Source organism: Pollachius pollachius (genome assembly GCF_949987615.1).
Source record: "Pollachius pollachius genome assembly, chromosome: 2".
In the NCBI taxonomy this organism is placed as follows: Eukaryota; Metazoa; Chordata; class Actinopteri; order Gadiformes; family Gadidae; genus Pollachius; species Pollachius pollachius.
Genome location: NC_136935.1, coordinates 51,339,268 through 51,353,331, shown reverse-complemented (window position 1 = coordinate 51,353,331; position 14,064 = coordinate 51,339,268). Strand labels below are relative to the sequence as shown.

The window sequence follows — 14,064 nt, the reverse complement described above, 5'->3', positions numbered from 1 at the left end:
ACCTGCAGGGTGGTTGTTGTACAAATGTAAAAAAATAATAATCAACCTGATTTCAAGTGTTGGATAATCAAGATATGAGTTACATTACACTATTAATAGTTTACAATTTATTCAACATGTATTCAAAGTTGTGTTATCAACTCGTAACACTAAAAGAAGACCAACATGCTGCAGGTATGCAGTCACACCGGTGTCTACAGGTGATCTGAACAACAGGGATCACGTTACATGATGAGTGACCTTGGAACTAGAGAGGTAACCAATGGGTTAGGGGCCGTACCTATGTTTCCATCACAACATGAACGGGAATGACTGAATGCAGTCGAAGAAAACAAATGGTCGGAAGGAGGGCTTAACAGAGAGAGGGAGAGGAGCTGGACATCGTGACATCCACGTGACTTATCCCCATCGTCAACGATAGGGGGGCTATTTTTAGCAGCACACGTCGATGCTGAATGACGCACAAGGGAGAGTTGCACAATGGAGACTTACAAAATACGAAAATTTTAATTTATATATACAAAGGAATGACAACCAAACAGCAATATCCCCATGGTTACCACATGGCATTCTGAGCAGCATCAACTAGGACCCTAACTGGAGGTCCTGAATGATGCCGTTTTATTTTGGACCGCGGTGTGTTTATTCCTGTTCTCACCACCAGGTGTCGCCAGACAGCACCATGTGTTGCTCCATCTTATAATAACGTCGGTTTCTCCACAGATGGATCTTTCTGCTTTCGATGCGGTGGGGTTTAATAATAGAGTACCTCTGTTGGGTTAATTGTAGTAAATGAAGGGACTCGTCTTCACCTCTATGAGTCAATAAAAAAAACAGGGCCGTTCCCCGGGAAACTAAATAAAGGACATGTTATGTAATAGTAATGCATAGGAGGAACATAACGTCTAGGCCTCCAGGCGTTCCGCTACACCGACGTCTCAGAATAGACCCCCGCTGCTCCTGGGAGGTCTCTGCGCATTACTGACGTCACCCATACCGGCAGCACGGGACGTGAAGCGGGGCTGCGCGCGCAGCTCTCGGAATCCAGGGGCGGCGTTGGAATTTGGCTGATGACGTTCATCCCATGTGATGAAACAGTCAGTGACATTAATTTATTAATTGATGACTCTTACGTTGGCAACTGCTGCTCCTCGTGCATAGATACCATCAGGTCTTTGTCTGCAGTCACCGCGTGGAGAAACCAGTGCGCGCGCGCGCGCACGCACACACACACACACACACACACACACACACAAAACCCCCTTCCGTGAAATACTTTTTGTTGCTAGGCAGGCGTCACTACTGTTGCCAAGGAAATGTTTTCACGTAGCAGAGGAGAAGGTCTGCGTGGAGGGAGGGGGGGTTACCAGAGAGGTGGGGGCGGGGGCGGGGGGCAAGTTCAAGGCCACCGTTCCCAATTATGGTGGTGTGTGTGTGTGTGTGTGTGTGTGTGTGTGTGTGTGTGTGTGTGTGTGTGTGTGTGTGTGTGTGTGTGTGTGTGTGTGTGTGTGTGTGTGTGTGTGTTGAAAAGAGCGGCAGAGAGAGCGCGTGAGAGGGGACAAAGGATCTGCGCGAGGAGATCGTATTCATGTGTTCATAACGTTGTATGATATAACATAGTTCACATAAATCTTATGTCACAGAATATGTGGGAGACGGAAACAAGTGCGATGTTAAAATCCGAATTATTTGACGCATTTTCTGGAATTTCTAAATATTCTGGATAAAAAAATATTTATTTAAATATATTATTATCCTATAACGTGTGCAGACACATTTCACATGACGGAGTGCATCCCTTCCTGCGCCATGCAACGTGGCCTCTGCAAAACCTTTGTCCTCCACCTCCAGCGGTGTGATGCTATGTGGACCCTGCAGGTCCGTACCTCTCTAGAGCAGAACCCCTCTGTCGTACACGGAGTACGACAGAGGGGTTCTGGGGGGGGGGGGGGGGGTGGACCCTCTGTAGTTCCCCGTACCCCTCTGAACCCGTACCCTGAGTGTTCCGTACCTCTCTAGAGCCGTACCCCTCTGTCTCTATGCGCCGGGCGGGGTAGAGCCGTACCCCCTCTGTCTCTGTATGCACCGGGCGGGGTGGAGCCCAGAACGTGACGCGGCAGCCGCGCTGTTATGCAACCATTGACCTACTAACACATATTCTACCGGAGAGGACCTGGAGCAAGGCAGCATCGCGCAGCAACACGGAGAGCCGAGGATCGGAACGGAACCCGGCTAGAAACACGTTGAACCACGAATGACTACTGGTCTCTGATCAGAACAGGAGCACTTTGGTCATTTAGAGAACAGGAAACGGGAGCACAGAGCGAACCCCAGCCGGTGGAACCAGACGGCTTTTGTCTTTGCGTTTTTGGAGACACGTCCCTTCTGAAGGTATTTGAACCGTTTTGTTTCTATTAACGGAACGTGTGGTTGTTTCGCTCCGACTATTTGGTGTGATTCGTGAGTTTAAACCCCGTACCACGTGAGCCCAGAGGCGCTCGGCGCACCGCTGATGCCCGGCTCATTGTTCCCATGCGGCCACCCTACCGGCCGCCTCTCACCCTCAACCTTATTTTAATCCCACACACATTTCCTCCATCCTTTTGACCTTATCCTATTCTAACACACATATTGTACATGTTGAAACCAGACAAACGTGCGGGTTTGGATAAGGTTTAGTGATGGAACATGGAGTCAAACGGGTCGGACATCCTCTCAATGTGCTCAATGTCAAAGTGAGGTAGTTTCCATCCTGGGTACGAGGACGCCCGGTGTCGTCGACATGCAGCGCGATAAACTGTATCGCGATTAACTGTGTCGTGGTAAACTGTATCGCAACAAACTGTCGTGGTAAACTGGGTCCTGATCAACCGTGTCGTAATAGACTGTGTCGTGATGAAATGTGTAGTGGTAAACTGTATCGGCGAGACTCAACGGGCGCTGCTGTATCAGCACGTGCATTTGGTGAGTTGGCCTTTTGAAGTCAGACCTGAAAGGTTATAAAGTCAGACGCAAGGTTACATTTGTACCCTGAATCTTGGTTACATTTATACACTGATTCTTAGTTACATTTGTCACTGAATCTTAGTTACATTTGTACCTGAATCTTAGTTACATTTAAAACCTGAATTTAAGTTACATTTTAACCCTGAATCTTAGTTACATTTGAACCCTGAATCTCAGCTTTAAAGCCTATAATAATAATAATAATAATAATAATAATAATAATAATAATAGTAATAGCATCCTAGTTGTGCTTGTCTTTGTTAAGATTTTTAATATTGGGATATAGTCAGCTATATCTGAAATATTTAGGTTTTCCAGGTTTATAGCCAATACTGGTGGTCTGATTTTGAGATTGTGTTTAGTAATAATGCTGATAAAACAGACAATGGCCTTATTTTAGTGTAATTTTCTAAGGATGGAATCGAGAAGCCAATTCAACTAATAAATGGTACAAAGTACCAGAATTTTGAAACCGAATGTTGTATCACTGGATGTTGTGATACTTTAAGCTGACCATTGCTTTGCCAGGTGATAGAAACCAGGGCAGTGGCAGGTGTCCAAGGCATTCAGACTCAAGGCATTCAGACTCAATAACACTTTCCTGAAGAGGCTCCTAAATTTAGCCTTGGTTGGAACATAACACACGCAGAATAAATACTTAGAAGTTGTTTGCTTACCCTGAGGAATAGATGTGCATGTTATCTTCCTTCATGTGTGTGAAAATAAATAACGATATAATTGTTATGAATCTAAAATAAGGGGTTGTAACATCTATACGCAATATATAGTCACCTATATCTGGTTTACATAAACTCATCTTAAACTGTGTGCACAATTTATTGCAGAAATCCACACTAATCATGTCAAACAAGATGACTATTAAGGGCTTTTGATTACAATATGACGTATCAAGATTATCAAGATGCAAACATTACTGGCAGCTTAATGGCAAAACCCACAAACATGAAAGCACAATACATGTTCTTTGAGCATGGGTTAGGGCCCATTTGAACTCTTTTACTGTAAAGTCGACTATGCAATGATGTGTCTGGTAAATGAACAGTCGACATGTTATTGATAGGCTTGTGTGCAGGCATTCGTCTCATTCTGGAATCATGAGCAGCAGCACTCGCGGCAATCAGCCTCTAGGAATCAGTGAATGACCTGGAATGTGTGGTGGCTGGCCTCAGGTTCTGCAGGCTTTACAAAAACACCCCTCCCACACACACACACACACACACACACACACACACACACACACACACACACACACACACACACACACACACACACACACACACACACACACACACACACACACACACACACACAGCACAAACACAGCCAGTTGGAACCGGCTGCCTTGGGCCTCTCCACATGTGCTGGGGGGGTGAATCACTGGGAGGAAAGAGGAGAGTGTTATTCACCTCTCATGAAGTCATTGCACGGCTATACCGGTGATGAGGGATCCTTTGGCAGCCTGCGGCCCTGAATACTCATTCCAAGATCTATCGAATGGATTCCTACAGCAGGACGACAGCCAGTGGGGCGGGAGAGGGCTCTTCTTGGGTTATAACACAAGGAGCGACTGTGTGTGTGTGTGTGTGTGTGTGTGTGTGTGTGTGTGTGTGTGTGTGTACCTGCGTTACCTAACCCGTCCCCGGTTGTAGTGTTCACCGTGTGTTACCCAAGGAACGGAGGAGGCAGCCGGCATGTAGGTCAAGTGCTGCAACAGCCAGCTCCTCTCTGGAGCCCCAGGAGAGGGAGGGAGGGAGGGAGGGAGGGAAGGAGGGAGGGGAGGGAGGGAGGGGGGGGGGGGCGGTGTTACTCTCCGCTCGACCGCAGCTCCCTGGGTGTGTTCGATGACGTAAATGCAGTCTCCCCCTCCCTCCCCCTCTCCGTGGAGCGGGGGCATGCCACGAGGCTCTGTTTCCTGCCCCTCATTGGGCGGCGGCGGCTCTCCTTTCGCTGAGGACGGCCACGGTCACATAATCACCGCTTCCTTTGTTACCTATTTGATCATTTAGTGTGTTTGTTGTTGACGTAATCCCCCCCCCCTCCCCCATAATCCCCCCGCTGCTCGTTAACCTAAATTCCTCCAGCGCCCCCCCCCCCCAACCAACCCCCGTACCCCTCCTCCCCTCGCTTTAATTCCTTTTATTCTCTCCTCTCGGTGGCTCTATTTTTAGAGAGCACTCTAAAAACTCCCTTTCTCGCCCCCGCCCCCCGTCTCCCCCCCTCCCCCTCCGTCTCTCTCTCTCTCTCTCTCTCTCTCTCTCTCTCTCTCGCCCCCCCCTGTCTTCCTCCCCCTCCCCCTGTCTGTCCCTGGCCCGCAGCCCCTTTGACCTATTTTATGACTCCCAGTCAGAGACGGAGGAGTGTTTACTGCGAGGCTGTTTCTAGGTCAGTGGGACACGCAGACGTATGCGCCCGCCGCTCCCTCCCATTCCCCGGTCTTTTGTTGTCGGAGCGCTCAGCCTGCGCTGGTGGCTCTCTGAACGAAACGGGCTGTAGTGAGGTCCGCTCGGAGCCGTACTCGCTCCCCACCAGGTCTGTAGAGTCATTTGTGTCTGAACGCTCGTGTGACCGTGTCTGTGTGTGTGTGCGTGGGGCTTGTCTGTTTGTGTTGCGATACTCTATTGTTGTTGGGCTGTTTTTACATCGTCTGTTGCCGAGGAGCCGTGTTTGATGTTTTACAACCGCCGTGAGGGTGTTGTGGTGTAACCGGAGGGGAACGGGTGGATTCATAACGAGAGGTGTGGAGGATGATCAGCGAGCGGAACGCACGAAGCTCACTGCTCAAGGTCACTGGCGGCGAGCAAGGTTCCTAACCGCTGTTATGTAATGGCTCGTAAATCACGGTACAGACACGGTTAGCAGACCGGTGAGACGGGCAGCCCTTCACTGTAAGCCGTGTGTTGGGGAAGCGGCAGAATCGACCTGAGGGGATGCCTTATGATGGAATTAGACACAAAGAGAAGGGGTTGCGTCATAGGGGCAGCGGTGGTATTTATAGAACGCTGTTTTAACGGGCCACGTGGGATCAGTTGTATTGTTGCTGGGCGGTATGATGTATTTTTGGCACCTTGTTTATTGCACTACCTTTACTGAATATTAGACTGAATGGTGTAAGAACACTGAGCGATAGCGCATATCTTATTCAAGGCAACGCCTAGCTTTTACGTTTAATAACATACCATGCATGCACAACTTTCAATTTGAATTTTTATTGTTGGTATTTTGTAACACTTGATTGTATTGATTAAAAATAAATAAATACTAATGCTATAGAAACAGACGTTGGTTATTTTATGTTTGGCTCAATGTTTAATCGCTTGTATTCCAGCTTTTTAATATTCAAGCTGAAATAACATCCTGTCATAAAGGGAAGTAAACAAAGCAGTTACAACCGTATCAACGGTCAATATTGAACCAGCTGGCTGAATATGGCTTCAGGTGTTTTATGATGTTACAGAGAGAGAGCTCTACCGAGACAGCGCAACCTGCTGACATAATTACCTACATCATTACACACACTCTCATAACCATTATCTGTGTGTGTGGGTAACACTGCTTATGTGAGTATATCAGAATACTGAGAAGACTGCCATTAATACACAAACACACACACATAAACATAGACACACCCTTATCTGTGTGTGTGTGTGTGTGTGTGTGTGTGTGTGTGTGTGTGTGTGTGTGTGTGAGAGACACACTGCTTATGTGCGTATATCAGAATACCGGACTGGGATTAATACACAAATGCACACACATATACACACATTGACACACACACAGACACGCACAAACTACTCCATACCTTACAAAAGGCTGCAGCACCATGTTACACCACATACTCAGGCGATGCCTCTGTTAACATCTGCGCTCCATTCAGGCTAGAATGGGCTAGTGACTTAACCTTGGACCCCGGGCGATATGTGAGCTACCTTCCGTTGTTGTTAGCGTTGCGGCGAGGTCGGTTGTGCAAGACTTCCTGCTCTGCCCCCCCATCGACCCACACGGGGGGAAGTGGCGTGGCGGGTGGTGGCGGCGGTAATGTCACCCTGGCCATATTGTCACAGCTTCCCAATGAGAGCGGCGATGGTGGCAGCAGCTGGGGGATCAGACTGCAGCCGTGGTGTTAGTATCAGACCCTCCCTCCCCCCCCTCACTACAGGGGGTCGATTGTTACACAGCTCGAGTTATGAATGGGACACATAATGCCGCTCAATAATTCATTCAGCTTTTATCGTGGTGGTATGGGGCGAATAACATTCCAGAAGAATAGAAAGGGAATACTTGATTTGTTCAGGAGCGATTGGCGTCATTGTTGCCCGGCTCAAATGTTTATTTTAATCCTAATTTAAAAAAATCTAGTCAAGGTCAAGTGTAGAAAGAATAACCAGAAGAACCAGAAAAAGATGGGATTCACTTTTGGTAGTTCTTCCAAAGAAGGGTGTTGACCTATTGCTTCCCACAGAGATACTAATGACGGGTTGGAGTGGGTCCTCCTTGATGGGGGACCACAGGGCAGTCCGATCGATGGCCCCATGCTCCCCTCTCTGAAGCCGTGCTGGCGGCGGCTCAGGCAGCTGTAAACCCTGTTATGTGACTGAGGCGGCCTCTTACACAACAGCTCTGCAGCAGCAAGGAAAAAAAGACCCTTCATTAAATCCTGTTTTGAATCTAAGCCCACTCTGTACCTAGCTGCCAAAGCGCCAGACACCCCCCCCCTCCCTTCCCCTCCCTCCCTCCCTCCCTCCCTCCCTCCGTCCTGGAGGACTGTTGACCTACATTCTATACATCAAAGGAGGTGGATTAGTCTGTGATAATAGCCGTGATGTGAATGAGTATGTTTATGGCCACACTAGAAAAGACTCGTTATGTCATAATTGATCTGAACAAAGTGAAACATCAAAGTGTGCTACGTTTCAGAGATGAACGTCCTGACTTAACGACCTGGTTTTCAGTGTTAAGTGTTACAATGTGACATTTGTGTATGGTGCAAGATGAGTGCAATGCTTTTTTCGTTTTCTTTAATCCAACAAAACTTTCTCTCTGCTTCTCTCTCCTAAACCAGATCCCTGTGAGCGAGCAGCTCTGACACGGAGAGCAGAGGAAGTGGAAAACCCTGGAAAACAAGCGCTGACCTACATTCAGCGAGAGGCCCCCCCGAAGCAGACCTCTTGGCCTCGACATCCAACACCCTGGCGGCGATTAGGAAAGACTCTGACAAACCTGTAATCGCTCTTACTCAGGCTTCACATATCACTCTGAGGCCAAGAACTTTTGAGGGCTTTACCTCTCAGTTCCTCTTCTAGTCCTGGACACGAACCCAATGTGCGAGATCTTTGTGGAGATCCGTCTGTTTCTGATGTTCTTAGAGAATACCGACACCTGAAGATTCACAATCGGTCGCGGACAAAAAAAAAACCTCAATGAGGTTCTCTCACCGCGGCGCCCAAATACCTCACCCCGAGTTCTTTGCAGATCCTGCAACTTAGAAGAAGTCGAGTCCTGCGGAAAAACAAACCGTTTGCGTATCCATCCCCACTCGCTCCCTTCTCCCCCCCCCCCCCCCCCCCCGGAGATCCTCTCGTCCTCCAACATGGAGAGCCTCGGCCTGCTCAACCTGCCGTCCAGCGGCAGCGCCAACAACCTGGACGCCGACACCTTCTCCAACTACAGCGATAGCCTCCCCTCCCCGCTGCCCGAGGGCGGCTCGCGCTCCGGCCGCCAGAGCAAGAACTCCAAGACCAGCCTGGCCTCGCGGCGCAAGCGGGAGTTCATCTCCGACGAGAAGAAGGACGCGTCCTACTGGGAGAAGCGCCGCAAGAACAACGAGGCGGCCAAGCGCTCCCGCGAGAAGCGGCGGCTCAACGACATGGTGCTGGAGAACCGCGTGATGGCGCTGAACGAGGAGAACGTGCGGCTGAAGACGGAGCTGCTGCAGCTCAAGCTGCGCTTCGGCCTCATCAGCACGGCCGCCTACATGGAGAAGAGCCAGCAGATCTCCACCACGGCCGCCGCCGTGGCCGCCTCCGCCATCGGGGCGGGCTCCGGGGGGCTGGCCGCGGGCGGGGGGTCTTACCTGCCCAGCAGCGGCTACTCCAGCGCGTCCCAGGTGATGCACAACTCGGACTCCTCGGAGACGGAGCAGTCGGGCCGCGGCGAGCGCCACACCCAGCTCCCAAAGTACTCCCCCCGCGGCTCCCTGTCCGACATGTCGGACGGCTCGTCCCGGGACAGCCCCGAGCCCATGGGCTACGACATCAAGAGGGAGCCCCTGGCCGTGGAGGGGCCCCTGGAGTACCCCAGCGGGATGCCCGGCGAGGTGTACCACGGCGGGCACGCCGCCCAGACGGCGGCCCCCCACCCGCAGAACGCCCAGGAGGACTTCTCCATGGACTACCGCCACCAGCACCACCTCCACCAGCACCACCACCCCCAACAGCCCCGCCCCGAGGCCTCCAGCCCGGCCCCCCAGGCCCACCCCGCCCAGAGGAGCGTGATCCTGTACCGGTCCAGCAGCGGGTCCTACCCCGTGGACGGCCTGAGGCCGGAGCAGCAGCCTCTGCCTCAGCCCGGCCGCACCCCCGCGCCCTTCAAGGCCTCCGGGGAGAGCATCGCCGAGGTGGCGGAGCGGCTGGAGCGGACCAGGACCGCCGACTCGCCGCGCTACGGGGGCGGGGGCGCTGAGTGCATGGAGCAGGGCTACCAGGCCGCTGTGGAGCAGCACCAGCACCGTGAGGAGCCCCGGGACCAGTACGGCGGCCAGCCCCTCGCCGAGGCCCCCCCGGACTCCTTCGCCCCCGCCCTGCTCCACAACAGCGAGGAGGGGAAGGCCGCCTTCCGCCAGCACAGCGTGTGCCAGGGTTCCCTGGACGAGGAGCCCCCCGTGCTCACCTACGAGGGCGGCCCCCGGAGGGAGGGCTTCCAGGGGTACCAGGAGAACTCCTCGGCCAAGGACACCTCGTCCAGCGACGGGGACCCCCGCAGCTCCGACAAGGAGGCCTCCACGGACGACGAGTCCTCCTCCCCCTCCTCCTCCTCCTCCTCCGACCTGGCCGGTTTCCACCAGAAGGCCGGAGGGGACGTCGCCGGTCAGTCCGGCGAGGGCCAGGCGGAGAAAGGCACCGCCCTGCCGCACAAGCTCCGCCTCAAGTACCGCGCGCTGTCCAACGCGGCGGCGGCCGCCAGGACCCCGGTGGACGGGCCCATCGGCTCCTGCACCCTGGCCTCGCCCTCCCCAACCCTGCCCCAGCACCCGTACCTCGCCCTGCCCAGCGGCCAGCAGGGGGCCGCGGCCGGCGGGGAGGGCAGGGAGACGGACGGCGGGCCCCGGCCCCTGGCGGCGGCGGCGGAGGAGGATGAGATGCAGACCGGCGGCGAGCTGGAGGAGCTGAAGACGAAGGGGCCAAGCGGCGGGAAGAAGAGCAAGAGCCGGCGGGAGTAGGGATGGCGCCGAGGTCGCAGCTCTGAACACGGACTTAATCAGAGTCGTAGCCACTGCGTTTCCCATGATGCACCACACTCGTGTCCTCAAGCACCACCACTACAGCTGCAGCCGCTCCTCTGGGGAGGGAGGGGCACGTGTCCTTCTCAGCCAATAAGACACGCAGGACCGACGCCAGAGATCTCCGCGGAGAACAATGGAGATGATTCAGCAGACTCTGGGTTCAATGAGTCACATGCTCCCTCACTCACTCACTTTTTCCTACCTCTTCTCATCTCTTCATTCTTCTCCATTCATGGTTACACTGAACGTTCAAAAAACAACACCATGCATCAGACGCAGCTGTCCTGGAAAACGACACACAGACACGCACACACACACACGCACACACACACACACACAAGGAGAGACAAGATGTTGAATCTGTTGGGGGCTCAGGTGTAACTGATTAGACTCTGAAGAGCCGGTATGTCTCCCATGGCACTATGGGAACTTCCCATGAACCAAAGAAGTCTCTCCTACGGCACCTCCTTGTTTACCCATCTTCCCATTTCAGTCTTCGATGTCATTTCTGCTGCACAGATAACCTCTTAAATTCTCAAGCACTTGGATTGTACATTACTGTGAGATACGCATTTGCATATATTGATTCTATTTTAAGAAGAAAAAAAGAAAAAATCGGAGATGAAAAAAAAAGCCAAGCTGTTGGATGTCGTAGACTCAGAAATAAAAAAAAAAGATCGGTTTGATATCGTAAACGAGTCAGTTGTACAGTTGAACTTTCGTTTTTTTTTTTAAAAAAGACATGCCTCAAAGGTTTTCTGTATGAAGCTTTTAAAATAAAACATGCGAAAATATAAAAACCAGCACCACCACTTCTCCATATCAACGGTCCTGCTGCGGTCGGACAGCCAGCCTGACGGATGCACTCCCCGGTCCCACTTCAGAGCTCCGCTCCGGGTCTCTCGGTAGCATTGACGGGCCGGAGCCGCGCTCTGGACCGGGGCGATATCCCACGCCTAGACCCCGCGGTGATCACAACATGGTCACATCGCAGGGACCAGCGCTATTAGTGCACCCCTAATTAGCAAACAATTTTACATATCAGTCGCGACGGTGCGGTCAAACACTATTTGTTTAGTACGCCTGACAAGCACAAACGGTTCCAGACAATCCCCACCCCGCCCCCCGGTAGACAACAGAGAACACTTTTTTTTTAATTCTTCGGAAGAGTTGAAACACTATAATTGCAAAAGCTGCTCTTTCTTTCTCTTATGACGTGCCTCTTTTCGATCTGTTGTCCCCTGTACAGGAGAATCGGCCAGCGGGCCACATGTGCACTGAGTTTAAACTACAGTATATGCAGTCGAGAATACAGTTACTTTGTTATTATTGGATGACTTCCTGGTGCCTGCCTCTGGCTCTCTATGTATAAATGTAAAGATTTCCAGCCCTTCTGTTATTTTATTATACTATTGTTTTGTATTTTTATTTACCTGGTTGTGTTCTTGTGTGTTTTTCTGTCACTGTGGTGTCACGGCCCCGATGCTCTTCGTTGTAAATTGTCCCTTCAGACCAGCGAGTCTGTTTCTATCTGTACTCTGTGCTGTTATCGTATTCCGTGTTTTTTGCCAAATGTCTTCATGAAAAATGGAAAATTTCCCACAAGTGGTCATGATTCACGATTCTTCATATGTGGATACGGACGATGGTTGTTATGATGATGAGCATTCATTTTTGATTGTGGAAAAATAAAATAAAATTTGTGATGAGTTTTCTTGAACATTTGGTTCCTTGTTTTTGTGACGCTGTTGTTCATTGAAGTTTGATTATGAATACGTACACTTAAAATACTTGCAATTACATATGATTATAATATTACATCCTTAAAATATAACGCAAGGCAAACCTGAAAGTACAGCCTCCAAACACAGCAAAAGCCTACAATTATGCCATAATAAAATCTAAACCAGCAATACAAAGGAAAGAACAGCATGCCTCCACGCCTATACGATGTCTCCCTAACAGGTTAAAGCTATTAAACCAGCAGCTGTACGGCTGTAACGATGTAATGATGATCAGATCCAGTGCCAAGGGTGTGGTGCGGTTAGGAACGCGCTGCTCAGACATAATTATTAGGAGAGGAGGCTGACCTACCTCTCCCCACTCAGCTGCACTGTTATTACATGATGGGCAGACAGGCAGTTGCCTTGGGATTTAAATCAAATACCAGTCGTTCTGTAATGCCTGTTAGAGACAGAATGACGGTTCGCCCAAGCTCCCTAAACCAACGCGTACACAATGTGAAAGACCCGATAGGTATTTGTGGAGTTTAGTGTATCATTATGTGTTGCAGATGGTCTTATAACCAATGCGTCTCCGTGCATCACCTCTCAAGGGCGGGGTGTGCGCTTTAGAGAGGCACTGCCTGTCGGCCCAAGAGTCAAACACAACGTAGATATTGTAGTACAGTCATACGAAACCCCGTGTGTTAATCTGTTTAGCTTTTCGTTGGTTAACCGCACGCAGCCCTTCACAAGAGAGAGCTCCAGCAGCCTCCCGTAAACGAGAGCAAGGTGACATTCCGCAGAGGGAACCGCAGCGGTGCGTACTTTACTTCCTCGCCGTCGCTCTTTGTTTCGTTCTCTCTCACAGCGCTGGGACCTCCCTCTACCCTGGTCCCCTCCCCGCCGCTATCAACACGACTTCTGTTTGTTGTTTTAAAGCTGAAGGGGCTGCAGAAACAGGGCTCGAGAGAAACTAGGTCAAGGGGGACTGGAGGGAGAGGATGTGGGGCTGGGGTGGTGAGAGGGTGAGGGGGGAGAGAGTGAGCGGGGAGGTGAGGAGAGGCTGGTGAGAGGGTGAGGGGTATGAGAGGGTGAGGAGTGCATGGGGGGGTAGGGTGGTGACAGGATGAGGGGGGAGAGAGGGTGAGTGGGTAGAGGGAGGAGAGGGAAAGGGGGGGGTGAGGGGGTAGGGTGGGGAGATGGTGACAGGGTGAGGTGGGGGGGGGGAGAGGGTAAGGAGGGGCTGCCTGGCCGTTCAGCATGAGAGGAGGGGCCGGGAGAGGAAGGAAGCTGTTAGCGGTTACGTCAGAAGCCTCTGCAGTGAAATAACAGCTCAGAAAGTCGCTGTTATGTATGTTATGTTACTGCCGCATGAAGCAGGCCAGTGTCACCAAGGCAGGGGGACAGCTGACGCACACAAACAAGCACACAAAAGCGCGTGCACACACATACACACACACACAGACACAGACACAGACACACACACACACACACACATACACACACACACACACACAGGAACAGACACACGCACACAGACACAGACGCACATACTCAAATACACACTCACACACAAAAGAGTGTGTCACGGTTGGGTGAAGTTACTGGGAGCACTGGCTGTTCCTGCCATGTGATACGAGCCGTACTGAACGGTGCGTTCCCGACAGGACGGGAAGCAGCAGTTTGACCCGGAGCACCCCGGAGCGGTCAGGTTCTCCCACGTCAGACAGCTGGACACACAGGGCCTGTTACAGGCTGCTTACAGGCCTGTTACAGACTGCTTACAGGCTGCTTACAGGCCAGTTATGGCTGCTT

At 51.5% G+C, this 14,064-nt stretch overlaps 1 protein-coding gene across 1 annotated transcript; it reads left to right on the top strand.

Moving 5' to 3' along the window:
- The first annotated feature begins 8,533 nt into the window (after nt 1–8,533).
- On the top strand, nt 8,534–12,185 carry LOC307071955 (uncharacterized protein). Its single transcript, XM_079731095.1, has one exon. The coding sequence runs from the start codon at nt 8,615–8,617 to the stop codon at nt 10,460–10,462; it is 1,848 nt and encodes a 615-aa protein (XP_079587221.1). The 5' UTR covers nt 8,534–8,614; the 3' UTR covers nt 10,463–12,185.
- The last annotated feature ends 1,879 nt before the right edge of the window (nt 12,186–14,064 follow it).